Source organism: Xiphophorus hellerii, chromosome 8 (genome assembly GCF_003331165.1).
Source record: "Xiphophorus hellerii strain 12219 chromosome 8, Xiphophorus_hellerii-4.1, whole genome shotgun sequence".
Lineage (NCBI taxonomy): Eukaryota > Metazoa > Chordata > Actinopteri > Cyprinodontiformes > Poeciliidae > Xiphophorus > Xiphophorus hellerii.
Genome location: NC_045679.1, coordinates 26,260,236 through 26,275,781, shown reverse-complemented (window position 1 = coordinate 26,275,781; position 15,546 = coordinate 26,260,236). Strand labels below are relative to the sequence as shown.

Genomic DNA, 15,546 nt, shown 5'->3' with positions numbered 1-15,546 from the left:
ACAACAGATCAAACCAATTTTAATGTAGGACGAAGACAAATTGAGTACACAGACAATGTAGTTTTTAAGTGATGCATCCATCATATGTAGCCGCTTATCGTTGCAGGATCATGGGTGGGGATCCCCAGCAACCACGGAGTGAGACAAGGTACAATCTGTAAAGTCCATCACAAGGCAGCATAAGCTAATTTGTTAATTACTGCAACACTGGAAATTTGCTTAACGGAAACACACCAATTTATAAAAATATAAAAAAATTTCGATAAAACGTTTTTGCCCTAAGATGAGATGGTTTTTCGGCCATATTGAAATAATAAGTGTTTTGCGCAAAACTTTTTTCGCGTCATATGATCAACACACTGGATGTTGCCATGGGAGTAAAAGACGAAGAACACGACAGAATGATGGTGCAGCGTGTTTCTTAAGGACTTATTGCGTAAACAAGCTCAATCATGTGGAATTTCTTATTAAATTGAAACACCGCAATTGTGAAATTTGATTATTTTTTTTCAACACAGTGGAGAAATTTTGGCTTACTCTTCTTTGCAGAACTGTTTCTCCTCAACCACAATGGAGAGGTTTCAGTCTTGGACAACATGTTTGGGTTTCCAGCAAAGCATATCCATCCGATTTAGGTCCAGACTTTGACTATGCCCAAGATCGTCCATATGTCTACATGTCAACTTCAATATAGTGATAGCAACCTTGAAAATCAAAGTAAAACTCCATAGCTGCAGGACACAGTATAAATAAAGATACAAGCAGAGATTTGGAGAGCAGAGTGGACATCAAAAGAGCTGAGTAATCAACTGAGCACAGAGGCTTTGATGTTCTTAGATCTTTTGTCTGACTTTAATATTGCTTCATCAAAAACATTCGTCTTAAACTGAGCCTGCTGACAAGGTGCCTCATTAGGCGGAGATCAAACAAAGCTCCGTCAGTAAGCTTGTCACCATTGGTCTGGATGTGCTTCACGTCAGGACAACATCACTGTAACGCCGACCGCTGCAGAATCCTAAAGCAAAGGTTTAAAGTCTGCGTTCTAACAGAACATGGTTTGAAAAGTGGCGTCAACTCTATATGGGCTGCTGAAACTAAAAATATAAACTACCTACAACAGAAGCCAAGTTTGTCCTCATTGTAGACTTGGCAGAAGCACTAAAGTAAAGTTAAAAAAAATAAAAACCTGTGAATTTGCAAAAGGGAAATTACGGATCTAATCAGCCATCTCTGCCACCACCTGCATGCTGCTGTAGAGCTTAGTCAGTTAGCAAGTTTACCTTTTAGACTGATATACAGTGTTGAAATTATGTGCTTTGTCAAACAAATTCGTGAACAAAAACTATCACTGTCCTCTTCTACAATAATCCTAATGCCGCATCATTCTTCTGCACGGCCGTCAGAAATGTCCCAGTCGTGCATCTAAGATAATAAACAGCTGCTGTGCAGAAAATCAATGTCAACTCCCACAAGCTTTCTTTTGTAATCACACTTTATACACCAGAAAAATAATCAAGCTACTGATTCAGCTCCTTAGCAGTTCCTAACCATCTGCTTTTACAGAACGTCTAAAATATTTTTATTTACACGGTACATTTGTCGTAATGTCGCTTCATATCTGCAGTGATTAACAAATAATATAAACTTGGAGAGATATAACTTAAATCATTCGTAGGACATGATGTGTTGCAGTAAATGTAAGCAATGCTTTCCCTGTTTTCCCCAGTTTTAGGTCGTACAATGGGTTAAATAAGTATTTGATATGTTGCCGATTTTCTATTTTTATTTTTGAGCTTGCTAAGATTGGAGAGGTCTGTAATTTTAATTGAAATTAAATCTCAACTGGGAGAGAGAATCTAAAAAAAATCTAGAAAATGGCCTTGTATGATATATTTTTAAAATAAATAATTTGTGTTTTATTGCATGAAGTACAGTGGTGTGAAAAACTTTTTTGTAAAAAAAAAAAAAAAAAGCCTTTCTCTCACAGTTTGGATTGTTTTTTCTCCCCTAATGCCTTAATTTAAAAACTGAATTTTGTGTTTACTTGTGTTGTTTTTTGACTGATATTTAGATTGGTATGATGTTCAACATCACACTAATGATGTTGAACATCATAGATATGATGTTCAATCATACCACTAATGGTAAGGTTGAATTTCTGTGCAAACAAAAACAGAAATCAGGAAGGGGACAGTCTTTCACACCGCTGTAAGTGCTTGATAAAATACGACAATAGAACTTAATATTTGGTACAGAAACCTTTGTTAATAATTCCAGAAGTCAGACATTTCCCAGTGTGTGCAGGAGGATTTTAATCCCTGTGTCTCAACTACTTATTTTCCCCACTGTATTGGTTTGCAGCACATTATAACCTAAAATGTAAAATGCTTTGACTTGTTTTCAAAATATCAGCTGCAGCCCACACTAACATTCAATCTTTTGTATTTATGACCCAATTTACAACCCCTGTAAATCTCCATCAGCTTAAAATGTACTTAGTTTTTAATAATAATGTAATAAAGAACGTTGTAGGGTGGTGCAGTTGTTGGCACCGTTGCCTTGCAGCAGGAAGCCTCTCTGCATGGAGTTTGCATATTTCCCTGCGTACGTGAGGTTTATTTCTACGGTAAATTCAAAAATAACCACATTAGGACGTTAGCTGCTCTAAGTCGCCCTTAGGCGTGTGTGCATGGTTGCTTGTCGTGTGTGAGGCCTGACCAGGATGCTGCGTGCCTCTAGCCTCATTGGGGATTCAGGAGAAGCGTGTAATATCAAAACAGATGTTTTTCAATCTTTCATTTGTTTGATTTAATTATCGGCAGCTCTTGTTAAAGATTAAGTTGACAATGAAATCAGGTGAAAATATCTTCATACATCCAGAGGTTAATAACCTCTAAAATGCAAAGAGTCTTTTTTTTATCCCCCTCCACTGCTCCTGGTAAATGAAAATTGTTGAGAGCCAATATGATTTCTGTCAAGTTTCAGAAATGTGTGCTATGTCAAATTAGGTTTAGGTTTTGGAGCAAAGAAAAACATAAAATGTCTATAAGAAGAAGAAACTGGAAAAAATGGCTGAAAAAAGTCTTGCACTATTAGTGTCATTTGTTGTGAAAATTCTATGTAGATATTACTAGAAAATTGTTTAAAAACTAAAAAAAAAAGGTTTTATCAACTTAAGTTTAAAAACACCACCGAGTTCTAAGAAGATTTTGGTCAAACTCATCTAGTCAACTGTGTATCTGATGCAGGATGCACACTGGAACTAAACAGTTCAAAGTGCTGGTGGAAATATTTAACACCTTTTATGTCTATTTTTCAGTGACAGAAACTGTCTCATAACTGAGTCAGGAATTCAGCCATTTTTGATTTGTCATAGTAAATAAGAGGTTTATCTATCATTATTGCATGTGTTTAATATTAAGACTCCATCTTATGGGGTTTGAATACTTCCAATTAAGGCAAAGAAGGCAAAAACAGTTGTATTTAATCATTAAATATTGCGTTATTTATGGAACCTTTCATATAAAATATTCATTTATCTTTCACCTTATGATGCGAACTGATTATTTTTGGCGCTGCTTTGATTGTGGTGTAAAACCCTAATCACAGTTAACTGGAGGCTGAAGGCTCCTAATTATTCCCCGCATGCTTGTCACGCACCTGCTGTTTCTCCGTGGGCTCCTTGCTGATGGCGGACACCTTGGGCGCAGGTGCCCGCTCGCACGTGCATCCTTCCAGCAGGTAAATGCCGGAGGGCCTCGCGCTCTGGTCGTTCTCAAAGTAGAAGAGCACGTTCTGGTACAGGGCGAAGTACTTCTCGGTCCAGCGGCTGTTCTCCGTGGTCTTCTTGCTCAGGTAGCCCCGCTTCGAGCCCTCTTTTCGCGCCACCACCGAGAGATAGAGCGCGTGGCCCTCGTTGTACCGCACGCTCTTCTGCATTTTATAAGGGCTCTTTATTTAAACTTCAGGGAGAGGCCATCACATCGCGGCGCATCTTCAGATATGCTGCTGCTGCTGCTGCGGTTATTTTTAGCGGACTGATGCCAGAGGGAAGGCGGTTAATGTCTCAGTCTGTTGGAGAAGGTAATCCGGGCTTACCATGATATAAAAAGTTGGAACGTCCGCCGCTCGGCAGCTTTAATGCGGGCTCTCGGAGTCGGCTCAGACAGTAACTACAGCAGCACTCACTCTGCGTTTGCATCCCACGAAACTTTAGAGAGGAGTTGCGCCTGTTAGCGCGCGAAAGTAATGTAATAAATATATATTTATGGAAAAGAATCCACAAAAAAAAGGACAAAGAGTGACACTCACCGGCAGCAATATGAAAACAGAGTCAGAGGAACAGACGGTGAAAACAGAATCACAACGGAGATCAGCGGTAATCGGCTTTGACACGCACTTAAAGAGACAGGTCGGTACCGCCCCGCTCCGCGCGCCGCTGACCGTTTCGCATCACTTTGTAGTGAGTGCGGCGCGGCGCGCGAGCCCCACTGTCAATCCGAGAGCGCAGGAGCACTGGAGCGCGTGAGCGGTGAAAGCGAAGCAGAGACGTTTGAAGTGGGGAGGCTCAGGTGTTTCAGTGATGCTGCGTCCCGCTCGGATGCTGCTGATGTATCTGTCAGGGAAGGTTAAAGGAACCTGGATTTATATTTCATTTATGTTTTATTAGTATTATTATAATATTCTATAGTCGTTGTAGACGACTTAGTTTAGTAAAATATTACAAACTAACACTCTCAGATATTTCCCAGAAATTGTCACCTCTGTATAGGTTTATATATGTTTTAAGCCTTCAGGCCTAGCTAGCAAATTAGCTGCGGCTACAAAATTTGTACGTATAAAAAGCAACACTCACTACCTTTGTCCCTTTGGCAGTAATAATAAAACACATTTTAAAAATGCAAACATTATTTACATCGACACAACTTTGTTCGTTTGCCAGTAAAAATAGACACGACGGGGATGTTTATGAACAATTTACAAAAATCCTTGTTTGCGAGTCAGTTGGCAGAACTGTTTTCCAAAAACGAGTTTTTCCAGTTGTTGGGAATGTTTCCACGCAGAATGCAAATCCTGTGAGCAGATATACAAATATACTTTCATAAATTAAGAGGATTAGATTTAACATCAGAAAGGTCAAAAACCATCTGGCAGCCAGTTTACACTTTCACCATAATTGAAGCATGTTAAAAAAAAAAAACAAATCAAGATACTGTGTATTTCCTGCAATTTATATTTATTTCTGTATATATCAGGATTACACATCTCTCCATGAGGAAGACATCCTGATTGGTGGACTGCAAACACAACAATTATTTAAGTTGCTGACCCTATTTTTTCTTTTTTTTTTCAGCCACAGTAAACCTCTATGTATCAGATGCCAGCTTTTTACTTTATTTTCCACTTGCTACAGGGTATAAAACTCAAAATAAAATACTGTAATAAAGACGTTCCTCCTTTGTCTGCAGCAGAACTTGGACTTTCCTGATTGGACTGAAGTGGAGGCTTGTTCTTGTTTGCATAGTTCTATGAAAGGAGCCTCATCATTTTTCTACAAACAAATTTCTACAAACAAAGGAGAAGAGTTTAAGAGAAACTGTGTGACAATTGAATTGAAAGCTTACTGATCACTCCTAGCAGGGCAGCTATTCATGAAGCCATCTTTTTTTATATTTAGGCTGATTTAAAATGAGGTGATGCTTTTATTGTGTTGTTTTTGAAACGCTCACACATGCTTACACACACACCCACACACACAAACACACACACAAGTGAATAGGGTAAAAGCAGAAGTTTCTATTTTTGCAAAGAGGTGATATGCATCAGAAGATGGGCGTTCGTTTTGAAACTCCCATTCAGCCTGAAAGCACAAGCAGATGTTGTAGTGCGTCAGTGAGAGCCTTTGTGTGTGTGCATGTGTGTGTGTGTGTGTGTGGCCTTGTTTTTGATACATTGTAAGGACCATTTTCCAGACAAAAACTACGTTGTGGGGACCGACTGCTCCTTATGGGTCCCAAAGTTAGTATCCCATCAGAAAAGGTGTTGTTTGGAGGTCAGGGGTTATGTTTAGGACTAAAGTATTAAGAACTGAGTTGATGTAAGGTTTAGAGTTAGGGATGTACTGGTGGCTAGGTTTAGAGTAAGGGTGAGGATTGGGCAATAGAAATGAATGAAAAATGAATGGACGTCAATGCAAAGTCCCTGCAAAAATAGAAAAATTGTCTGTGTGTTTGTGTAAAGACACAGAATGGCATCATTCATGTCTCTTTTATGCAAGTGTGTTTCTGAGCTAAGCTAATACCTTGCATTCCTCTTGAGTACCGATGTAATCATGCAGAAGATGTACTTTTATATGTGTTACTTTCGCCATAAAATAAAATTACATGCTAAAATCAAATTACAAAAGTGACAGTAAAGCACACGCAATTGAAATCCTTCAGATCTTCCAGTAGAAAACTTTTTTTTTTTAAACGGTTGATTTTGATACTGATATAGCAGAAATCGCTACATTGGTGTTTTAGAACCAGCTTGATCAATTGTGTTGTTTGAATTTTGTTGTTAGAATAAAACAAGGAGAGTATATTAGAGTTAATAACACCAGGAGTCATATTGAACCGGTTGATATAATCACCAGTATGGGCAACAACATAGTAATGGAGATACTCCTGCATTTCAGGGATGTTTATAACAGATCGTCATAACAACGTCACAAAGACCAACAAACTCAATGTTAGGATCTGGGGAAGGCTGGTTGGGGGGTCTCTAGTTTCTCCACTAGGGGGCATCCTGGGACCATCTGGTGGGCGTGAACCTGGAGCTGCACACCTGCTGCCACTTACCATTGTTTGGAGGGGTTTATCAGGACGGAGCCGCCGACACTCCAGTGCCAGAGTGTTAGCCTGTGATGGTAATATCATTGTAGCTCACCTCCGACCACCTGTTCTCCGAGTAACCTCCTTTTGTGCTGCCTTTCCTAGGTTGTCGTTCCGTGAAGCCCTGAGTTTCTCCAAACTTCTACGAACCTGGTCGGATTACCTAAGATCCTCGAGACCCCGCGGAGTCTACCCGTTGGTGGCCACGTCCCTGAGACCAGCCCTCAGTTCTGTCGGCGGCAGATCCCTGGTCAAGCGGATCCCTTCCGGCACCTGTCTGAGATTTCCCTCCACTCACCTGTCCGCCCTCTAGAGAAACTCACGCCCTCGTTCCAGCCTGCAGCTCCGGATCCTAGCGGTTCACCTCTCCGTGCTCAGAAGAGCTCAACGGCAAAGATCCAGAACCACGCAGACGAGCACCAGTTCCGGACCACCTTGAACATACCTGTTAGCACTGTATTTAATAAATCACCATAACCTTTACCCATCTCCAGAGTGTGTTCTGCGCATGTGGGTTCGACAAATTAATCTCAACATGACACTCAGCACATAGGTCAAGAAGGAAATTGTAAGTTTAAAGTGGGTTTGGGTTCTAAATCTTTCAATATCTGAATATAATAATAGTACTGCAAAGCTGCAGAACTACTAAAACATGGCTGCCCTGCTAAAACTGACTGGTCACAAAGGAGAGAGAATCAGCCAAGAAGCTGATGGTAACGCTAAAGGAGCATCAGAGATCTACAGCTCAGATGGAGGAACTGGTGGACAGGATGTGCGCTCCAAACATCTGGAGTGATAAGAAGAAAATCATTTTTGGAAGCAATAACAAGTCCTGCATGTAGTTTGCTACGAAACCAATTAGACACAGTAAACATAAGGAACAATGTGCAGAAGACCTGAGAGTGTTTCTGAGTTTCATCTTCCAGCAGGACAACAACCTGCAACATACAGTCAGAGCGAAAAAATAGGGTTTTTAGACCAAAACAACGTATGTGTTACATTGGCCCACTCAAAGTTCACACCTAAAATCGAGAATCTTTGGCAGGTCCTGAAAATTGGTGTTCACAGACACACTCTGTCCAATATCACAACATGGCTCCTCTATTAACCCTTTAACAACATTTTTACCAGCGTTTCACTCAGAAGCAGCTCCTGTAATGAGCTCAGCAGGTGTTTGCTAATTGCTGGTGGCTAGTCTGAAGGAGCTGAGTGTGCAAGTCGCGGTGGAGGGCTGCTTTGTGAGGTGGAAGCATGGATGCTTGGAAACTACAGCTCAAAGGAGGAGCTGTGTCTCTAAGGCGGGGCTACGTCCACCCAGGCGTTTTGCACAGCTGACTGGTTGCTATGAAGATTAAAGGATTTCTCAAACATGTATAAAAGAATCAAAGCAACACTCCAGCTATGTTTCTGATGAGGGATTAACATTACAACATGGTGTAAAGCACAAAAAAGTCGATTTTACAGAAAAGTGCCTCTTTAAGATTATTATTATATTTTTTGAAAACCATGGATTTTTCCTCCTGAACTTCACAGTTCTGCAAAGCCTGGTGTACTTTTGTCTCATCTGACCAGATTGCCGTCTTTCACAGTTTGTTTGCAGGAGTTTAAACAAGACTTTTTATGGCATGAATTTAATAGATTGTATGTAAGAATATCATTTCCCTCCACTTCACTGCTGTATGTTGCTTGGTGTTGGTCTTGGTAAATCCCAATAAAATACACTGAAGGTAAAGGTCAGATTGTAAAAATAAAATGGGAAAGTTCAAAGACTATGGAAGCATTCTGATGTGCTGCCTAGAACTGACACAAAGAAACAATTTTGCAAGATGGCCAGTAGATGGGGCAATAGTCCTTTTCTTTCTGCTACTTTGTGCCGCGTTTCCTGCGTTTTAATTAACTCAGCCACACTCATAATGAAGAAGGTCAAAGTACAACAAATGTTTTACATGTTTTAAATTACTGAGTGACAAGTAAATGTAATATGAACAATATGTGTGATACAATTAAAAAATTGTTTCAGACAAGTTTTTAGTGTCTGTTCTGTATGTTGCTGTTTAATGGTGCTAACTGGAAAGAGTTTTAAAAAGGCCTCCTCAGCTAAATATTTGCAGGTAAAAAAAGCCACACACACACAATAAAAGATGCAGTCATAGTCATTACATAATTTTTTTCTTTTTATTATTATTTTTGAATCATTTTGCTCTTGCAACATGCAGTTTGATGATGAAGAAACCTTGAACACACTCATTGACAATATTGTGACCAAGAATTTTGAAACACTTTCAGGCTACAGTTAACAAAATCATCTTTTAGTTCCACAGTGTCTGCGTCCAAAGTGCAATAATTTTCCAATAATGTGTTTAAAAATAATTGGTCAAATTTAGATGTATGTGAACACATGGAATCATTTATCATCTTTAGGTAATTGTATTTTTCTTTCTCTCATTATGTCCGTGCAGATCTCAGACTCTGAAGGGAAAACTGTCTGACAGATCTGCAAGAACCTGGAACAAGAAGCCCAACATGTTCTGAGAAAGTGAACAGTGTCTGAGCCAAATGGAGCAACTGCCTGTTCTTTCCACCAGACCTCTAATCAGTCCCACTAAACCTTCCCTCAAACACCAATCAGGTATCCAGAAATCCAAATTATGGATAAACTCAGTTAGTTAACAATGAGTTCATCTTTATGTAGATCTTCTGTCAGCAGTTTAGGAATTTTGCCTCCATATAGATACAAGGATATTAAAAAACGTGATAATTTCTTCAGTGACACTATCAGGGGCGCCGCCAGGAATCTTGGGCCCCCTGACAAAATATTAAATTGTGTCGCCCCCCCGCAGCAGCTGTTACAATTTTTTGAATCTTTCTGACCTATCAAAAGTGCCACAACTGCCTTGCTTTCTTTGGTCCAATATTGATACTAGCACAATATTCACTTCTAGTGAATTTTACATGAAACAGTCCACATACCATGTGCAAGTAAGTTGCTTAAATGTTTTCTACTAGTTTTCTATTACTGAAATGTCTCTCCCCACAAACAACAGTCATAGGCAACGTGCAAAATATACATGAAACAATCCAGACTTCTCAAAAAAATACTATATAGTTGCATTTTATTCAAGCTGCAGTATATAACTTTAATAAAATGTTTTCTCTATATTTGTTAAAATTGTCACCATGTCGTGACAGTTTGTTATGAGACAGATAATCTGTGAAAAGATCAATCTAACTGACACAAGAGGGCAGTATAGTGCCTTACTCTACCTGCCTTTCAGGTCGATGTCAGCAAGACATAAACTGTCTGATTTTGCTTACCTGAGTTTACAAACGAACAAAAAAAATGTGAATATGTTTCATTTTACCCTTTGTCTTGATCTGCAAGCTTGAATGCATACATATGTTACATTATGATGAATTTTAAAATATCACCTAGTGATGAATTCCCTTTTGAAGATAAAATCCTTTCAGCAGGTGTCAAGTCTACTTTTCATTAACTTTTTCTCATTTCTCTCTTTTCAAAAGCATTAAATGTTTTATTTTTGACTGTCTGATTTATTATTCTCATTGTAAACATCATGTTTACATCACCTGTAAGTGTAAAATCATCATAATTAACATAAATAAAGTGCAATTAATCTATATAATGTGTTTCACCTGCTGATAAAGTCCCTGAAATAAACAGAGTTTTCAAAAATATTTTAAAAAATTAACAGATCTGTAGAATCCAACAATGGATTAAAGTAGAGTAGATCAATATCTGTACAGACTCTCATAGTTTTTATTTTTATTGCTTGGACAGAAACCATTCTTCATTTTAGTTGTGACTGTAGAATGAGAACATGATAAGTTATACAAGCTGATGCAGGAAGAAGGCAAACTTCTTAAACCTGCTTGAGACGCACAATGGCCTCTTTAACTGCTGAGAAGGAACATATAGATTTCAACATATAGATTCCAACATATAGATTTCAACATATAGATTCCAACATATAGATTTCAACATATAGATTCCAACATATAGATTTCAACATATAGATTCCAACAATGTTTAATCACTGAACAGAATGTGGACCTGCTAAGATGTCGTGTCAAAACTTGTCTTTAATTTAACTTCTTGGAACAGAACCAAAAAACGTGTTTTTTCTGTTCTTTCTGCTCAGCAGCTTTTCACTCACAAATCCTGATTCCGTCAGAGGAGTTTATAACTTTCATTCTTACCCTCCTGACAGCACAAAGTTCTCTAGGGAAGATTTGTGTCCGTCTCATTCCAGAGCTCCCAATATTCCAATAAAGTTCATCGTGTCTTCAGGTTCTTTTCTTATCAGACACATGGCCTCTGTCTCTCAAGGCGTCGACCACCTGACATGTTTCCCCAGCAGGCTGGTCTTTGTCATAGGTGACACTAGGTGGTATGTGATGGAGCTGATCTTGACACATCATGTCCCACCTGGTAACACGTGTCTTCAGAATAAGTCGGATGAATATATCAAGATTATGAAGTTTGTTGATTGATGCGAGCTTTTGCAGTTCATGTATATCTGCTTATTGTTTGAGATAATCAACCAGACTCATTGAGCAACCAGATAAAATAAAAAAGAAATACTGGAGTATAATTGAGAAATCCATTTATTTCAGTAACTTAATTAATTAAATGAAACATTATATAGATTACACACACACACACACACACACACTGATGTTTTCAAGATAGATAGTTAGACTTTATTGTATGACCCAAAAATGACAGAAATTCACAGTTGACTGTGATTTGTTTAAAAACACATATAAATTCAAAGAATTCACATAAAAATGAATAAAATATAACCCACGTATATAAGGAAACAAAACTCAATGGAACCAATTAAAGACAAAGTAACTATGCAGACTTGATTGAATTCATCATTGTAGAGGAAACAAATAAGGTTTTTAGTTTTTTTAATCATTTTTCTGTTAGTCTTGTTGATTTCCTTCTTGCAGTTAATGAAAACACCAATTTAAGATTACATTACATCAGATCAAAACAAACAAAAAAAATCACAGAAATATGGAATTCATCAAAAGTATTAGTGATAAGAAACCTAAAGGTTGTTTTCAAAAGGTACTTTTAACGTGACAAACCCCCTGACTATATATGTAATTAAGGCCCACACTAGGAAATATATTGTAAGCAAACATCGCTAAATACGCTACAAACTATTTTATTTATTTTTTACCTTTTTGTGGGCTCTAGTGTCCCTTATATGACAGTGGGCTGACAGGAAATGGGGAAGGAGAGGGGGGAAGACATGCGGCAAATATCGTCGGGTCCGGGAGTCGAACCCGCGACGGCCGCGTCGAGGACTCAAGGCCTCCAAATATGGGTAGTGCTAACCCCTAGGCCACCACGGCACGCCCTACAAACTATTTTTATACTGAATGAGACTTTTTATTAAGTCACATTTACCCTGTGATGTTCTTCAGGACCTCATCAACGCTGAACACCTGACATGCTATCTCATCTGTATAAGTTTTCTCTCCACACTCCATCAGACATGCAAACCAGCCATCTTCAATGTAGGCCAGGTCAGAGTAACCACTGGGTCCCTTGTTAATGACCCAGGCTTCCCTCCATACCAGATTCAATTCTCCAACTGATCTCACTGGGGAGTCGTTCAGATAAACTCCCAAATCACGTCTTTCCTTTGGATTTGTTGGATGAGAGTAAAGTAGCCACTTGGTGTTTGGTTTTCCAGACTGAGCTGGGAAGGAAATCACACTCCCCTCACAGCCTCCACCTGTTTCCACAAGGGGTGTAGCATGTATTATTGAGTTGAAATCACTGTCATCAATCTCAGCTTGAACTCGATTTTCTCCCTGACTGCGAGCATTGCAGTAGATCAAGCTGTGTCCCTTGCTATCATAAATCTCAGCCATCTGACATTCTATTGATGCTACAGACAGCATTTTACTGCAACGCCATGTTTTACCGTAATCATCACTATAAAAGCAGAATGCATGAGGAGTAGCTTTTTTATCTTCTGGGCCTGTGTAAGCATAAGCTGGAACAATCATTCTGCCACTCTCAGTTTGAATGCCGTGGCCCGGTCCAACAGCAAACGTGGACCAGTTTTTCATCTCAGGCAGCTTGTCGGTCACCTCAGTGACTTCACTCCACTTGTTGTCACTCTTCTTCTTTGTGATGTACCACAGACGGGCCTTGTTCCAGTGGTTGTCTATCTGAAAGCCTTCTGTTCCTATGACATAGATGAAGAAAAGGAACAGTGTCTGTGTGTGTTTTTCATACACTGCACACGGGTTCATGGGACGATATCCACAGGAGCACTTCTTCACTACTTCTTCAGGCAGAGACCACTGAAAAAAAAGCACATTAGATATAATTCATAAGATCTAAATTGAAACAATACATACACAATGTTATATATTTATCTAATATGTCTTAGCTAATATTGTGTTGAAATTGAGTAGTTGTTTCACATAATTACCTTCACCGTCTTCTTCTTAGTGGCTTTGTCAATGTCCACTGTTCCTTCACTCATGACCAGAGCCACTGAGGAAGCATCATCTGCGGTTGTCCGCTTCTCTGCAAAGGCAAAGAGCTTTTTCTCATTGTTGTTGTAGTAAAGAGCTGGAATCCTGAATATTTCTCCCACCCGTGACTGAAAGACGGTGGTTTTTTCATTGCTGCCCATGGATGCTGTCGGAGAGAAAAATGGTTATACAACCAAAACAATCAAAAACCAAAACAATCTGCGTTGAAGAAGCAACAGTTTGCTTGCTGCTCGTTTTTGGGCAATATTTATATTTGAAAGATTGGAGGAAGGAGCTAAGGCAAGAAGGAAAAGAAGAAATCAGATAAGTTCAGATCCTGCCAAAACAAATAATAGCAAAAGGCACAAATATTGAGGAAGTTGAAATTTGAGCCAACAACCTGACAATATGGCTAACTGGTCCTGCAGGTTTAGCTTTTTTTTTTCTTCTATCATTCGTATATCAATACTGTAAAGCTCGAATGGAAAGCTCAGTGTTTTAGCTTTCATTCTCAGCAATTCTTCACTAACTGGGTCAGGTTCATCCCAATCATGATCCCACCGCTAAAACTAGCATGCTTTATTAACCGCTGTGTGGAAGTTTAACGTCAGTGTTAGAGCAAAGTTTGCTGTGAATTTAGTTTACTGCAATGGAAAGAAAATGTTTGACTCTAATTTTCTCATTTATACCAACAAATAATCAAAGGAAGGAGAGAAGCTGAAAAAATGAATAGCCCAGCATTGTTAGCAAAACATGACCATCAGTTTTATATGTGAGAATGAAGAAGCCAAAAACTGTTTGCCTTAAATAACTAATAAAGCAAAAATAATGAATGAAACTAATGCCACTCTAGACTAACAATCACTAAATAACTGCACTAAATACATATTATTTGTAGATTTTATAGATTAATTGCACTTAGTGATAAAGTCCCTGAGATAAACAGAGTTTTCAGAAATATTCAGATTTAATAAACAGATCTGTAGAATCCAACAATGGAGGAAAGTAGAGTAGACCAATATCTGTCCAGTCTGATATAGTTTTGATTTTGATAGCATGGAAAGAAAGAACTCTTCATTTTAGTTGAGACTGTAGAATGAGGACATTTCAGATTATACAAGCTGAACACCTGATGCAAGAAGAAGGCAAACTGCTAAAACCTGCTTGAGATGCGCAAGCAGGTTGTTGAGATTGAGCAAACAGATAGTTGAACACTTGATGGACAGAATGTGGACCTGGTGAGATGTCCTGACAAGAACTTGGCTTTAATCTAACTTCCTGGAGCTTCTTCAAAAATGTGTTTTCTCTTCCTGCTTCCTTGAGTCAAGAATTTGATTTTTCACTCTAATCGGGCTGCCAGATCTTTTCTACACTCCTAAACAGCTTCTTACTGTACAGCAACTATTTACTGACAAATACTGCATCAGTCAGTAAAGGTTATAACTTTCATTTTACCCTTCCTGACAGCACAAAGTTCTGTACAGAGGAAGATTTATAGAAGTCCTCCTGCCTGGTTCCGATAGAAAACTCACCCATCAGTCATCGATGAATACAGACTTGTTGTCCTGACAACCCACATCATGAAGGTTCTTCAGAAACTCCTGCTGGACCACATGAATAAGCAGAAAAACTCATGTCAAAACCCCCTGCAGTTTGCTTATCGCCATGGAGATGGAGTTGATGTCATCATGCACCTGTTTATACATATCATATAGAAACTTGTCTTACCTGTAACTTTCTGGGACTCTACTGGTGGAGAGTACCTTCAAACATCAACTTTCAAGCGTTGCCATAAATTCTCTATTATTAATCTTTTTTTTTGAAAACCATTTTAAAAAAATCAGAATTGATTTGAAAATGTAATAAAAAGGACTCACCCATCAGTCATGCTTGATGAAAAGGTTGCGGACCATGGAAGATGTATTGACAAGAACTTGGCTTACTTCTACTTTTTTCCCCCTTTTGCTTCCTTAAGTCAAGAATGTTATTGTGGTTTGGACCGGACTCTACAGGTGGCCATGTACTGTAACTCTGAATGATTTATAGATTATAACTCAAGGCACTTAACAATAACATGAATAGAGCAACTCTGTGGGATTCTGCAACATTTCCTCGACCTTGATGTAACCAAAGACAAGGTTCTATT

The 15,546-nt window shown here is 38.8% G+C and overlaps 2 protein-coding genes across 7 annotated transcripts in view; both read right to left on the bottom strand.

Annotated features, from left to right (window-relative positions):
• Positions 1–4,529, bottom strand: part of rasgrf2a (Ras protein-specific guanine nucleotide-releasing factor 2a) — a 35,686-nt gene extending 31,157 nt beyond the window's left edge. For 3 of the 6 annotated variants that reach the window (XM_032569836.1, XM_032569839.1, XM_032569840.1), the window contains exon 1: positions 3,661–4,527. In XM_032569836.1, coding sequence (XP_032425727.1) covers positions 3,661–3,939 — 279 coding nt within the window. In that variant the 5' untranslated portion in view covers positions 3,940–4,527. Of the gene's footprint in view, positions 1–3,660 lie in introns of all 6 variants that reach the window. The other 3 variants (XM_032569837.1, XM_032569838.1, XM_032569841.1) reach the window with 3 other exon arrangements.
• A 7,658-nt stretch (positions 4,530–12,187) lies between these two features.
• On the bottom strand, positions 12,188–13,644 carry LOC116724275 (sialidase-4-like). Its single transcript, XM_032569850.1, has 2 exons — positions 13,355–13,644; positions 12,188–13,223 (listed from the first exon to the last, which is right to left on the bottom strand). The coding sequence occupies exons 1-2, from the start codon at positions 13,559–13,561 to the stop codon at positions 12,312–12,314; spliced, it is 1,119 nt and encodes a 372-aa protein (XP_032425741.1). The 5' UTR covers positions 13,562–13,644; the 3' UTR covers positions 12,188–12,311.
• Positions 13,645–15,546: the final 1,902 nt, after the last annotated feature.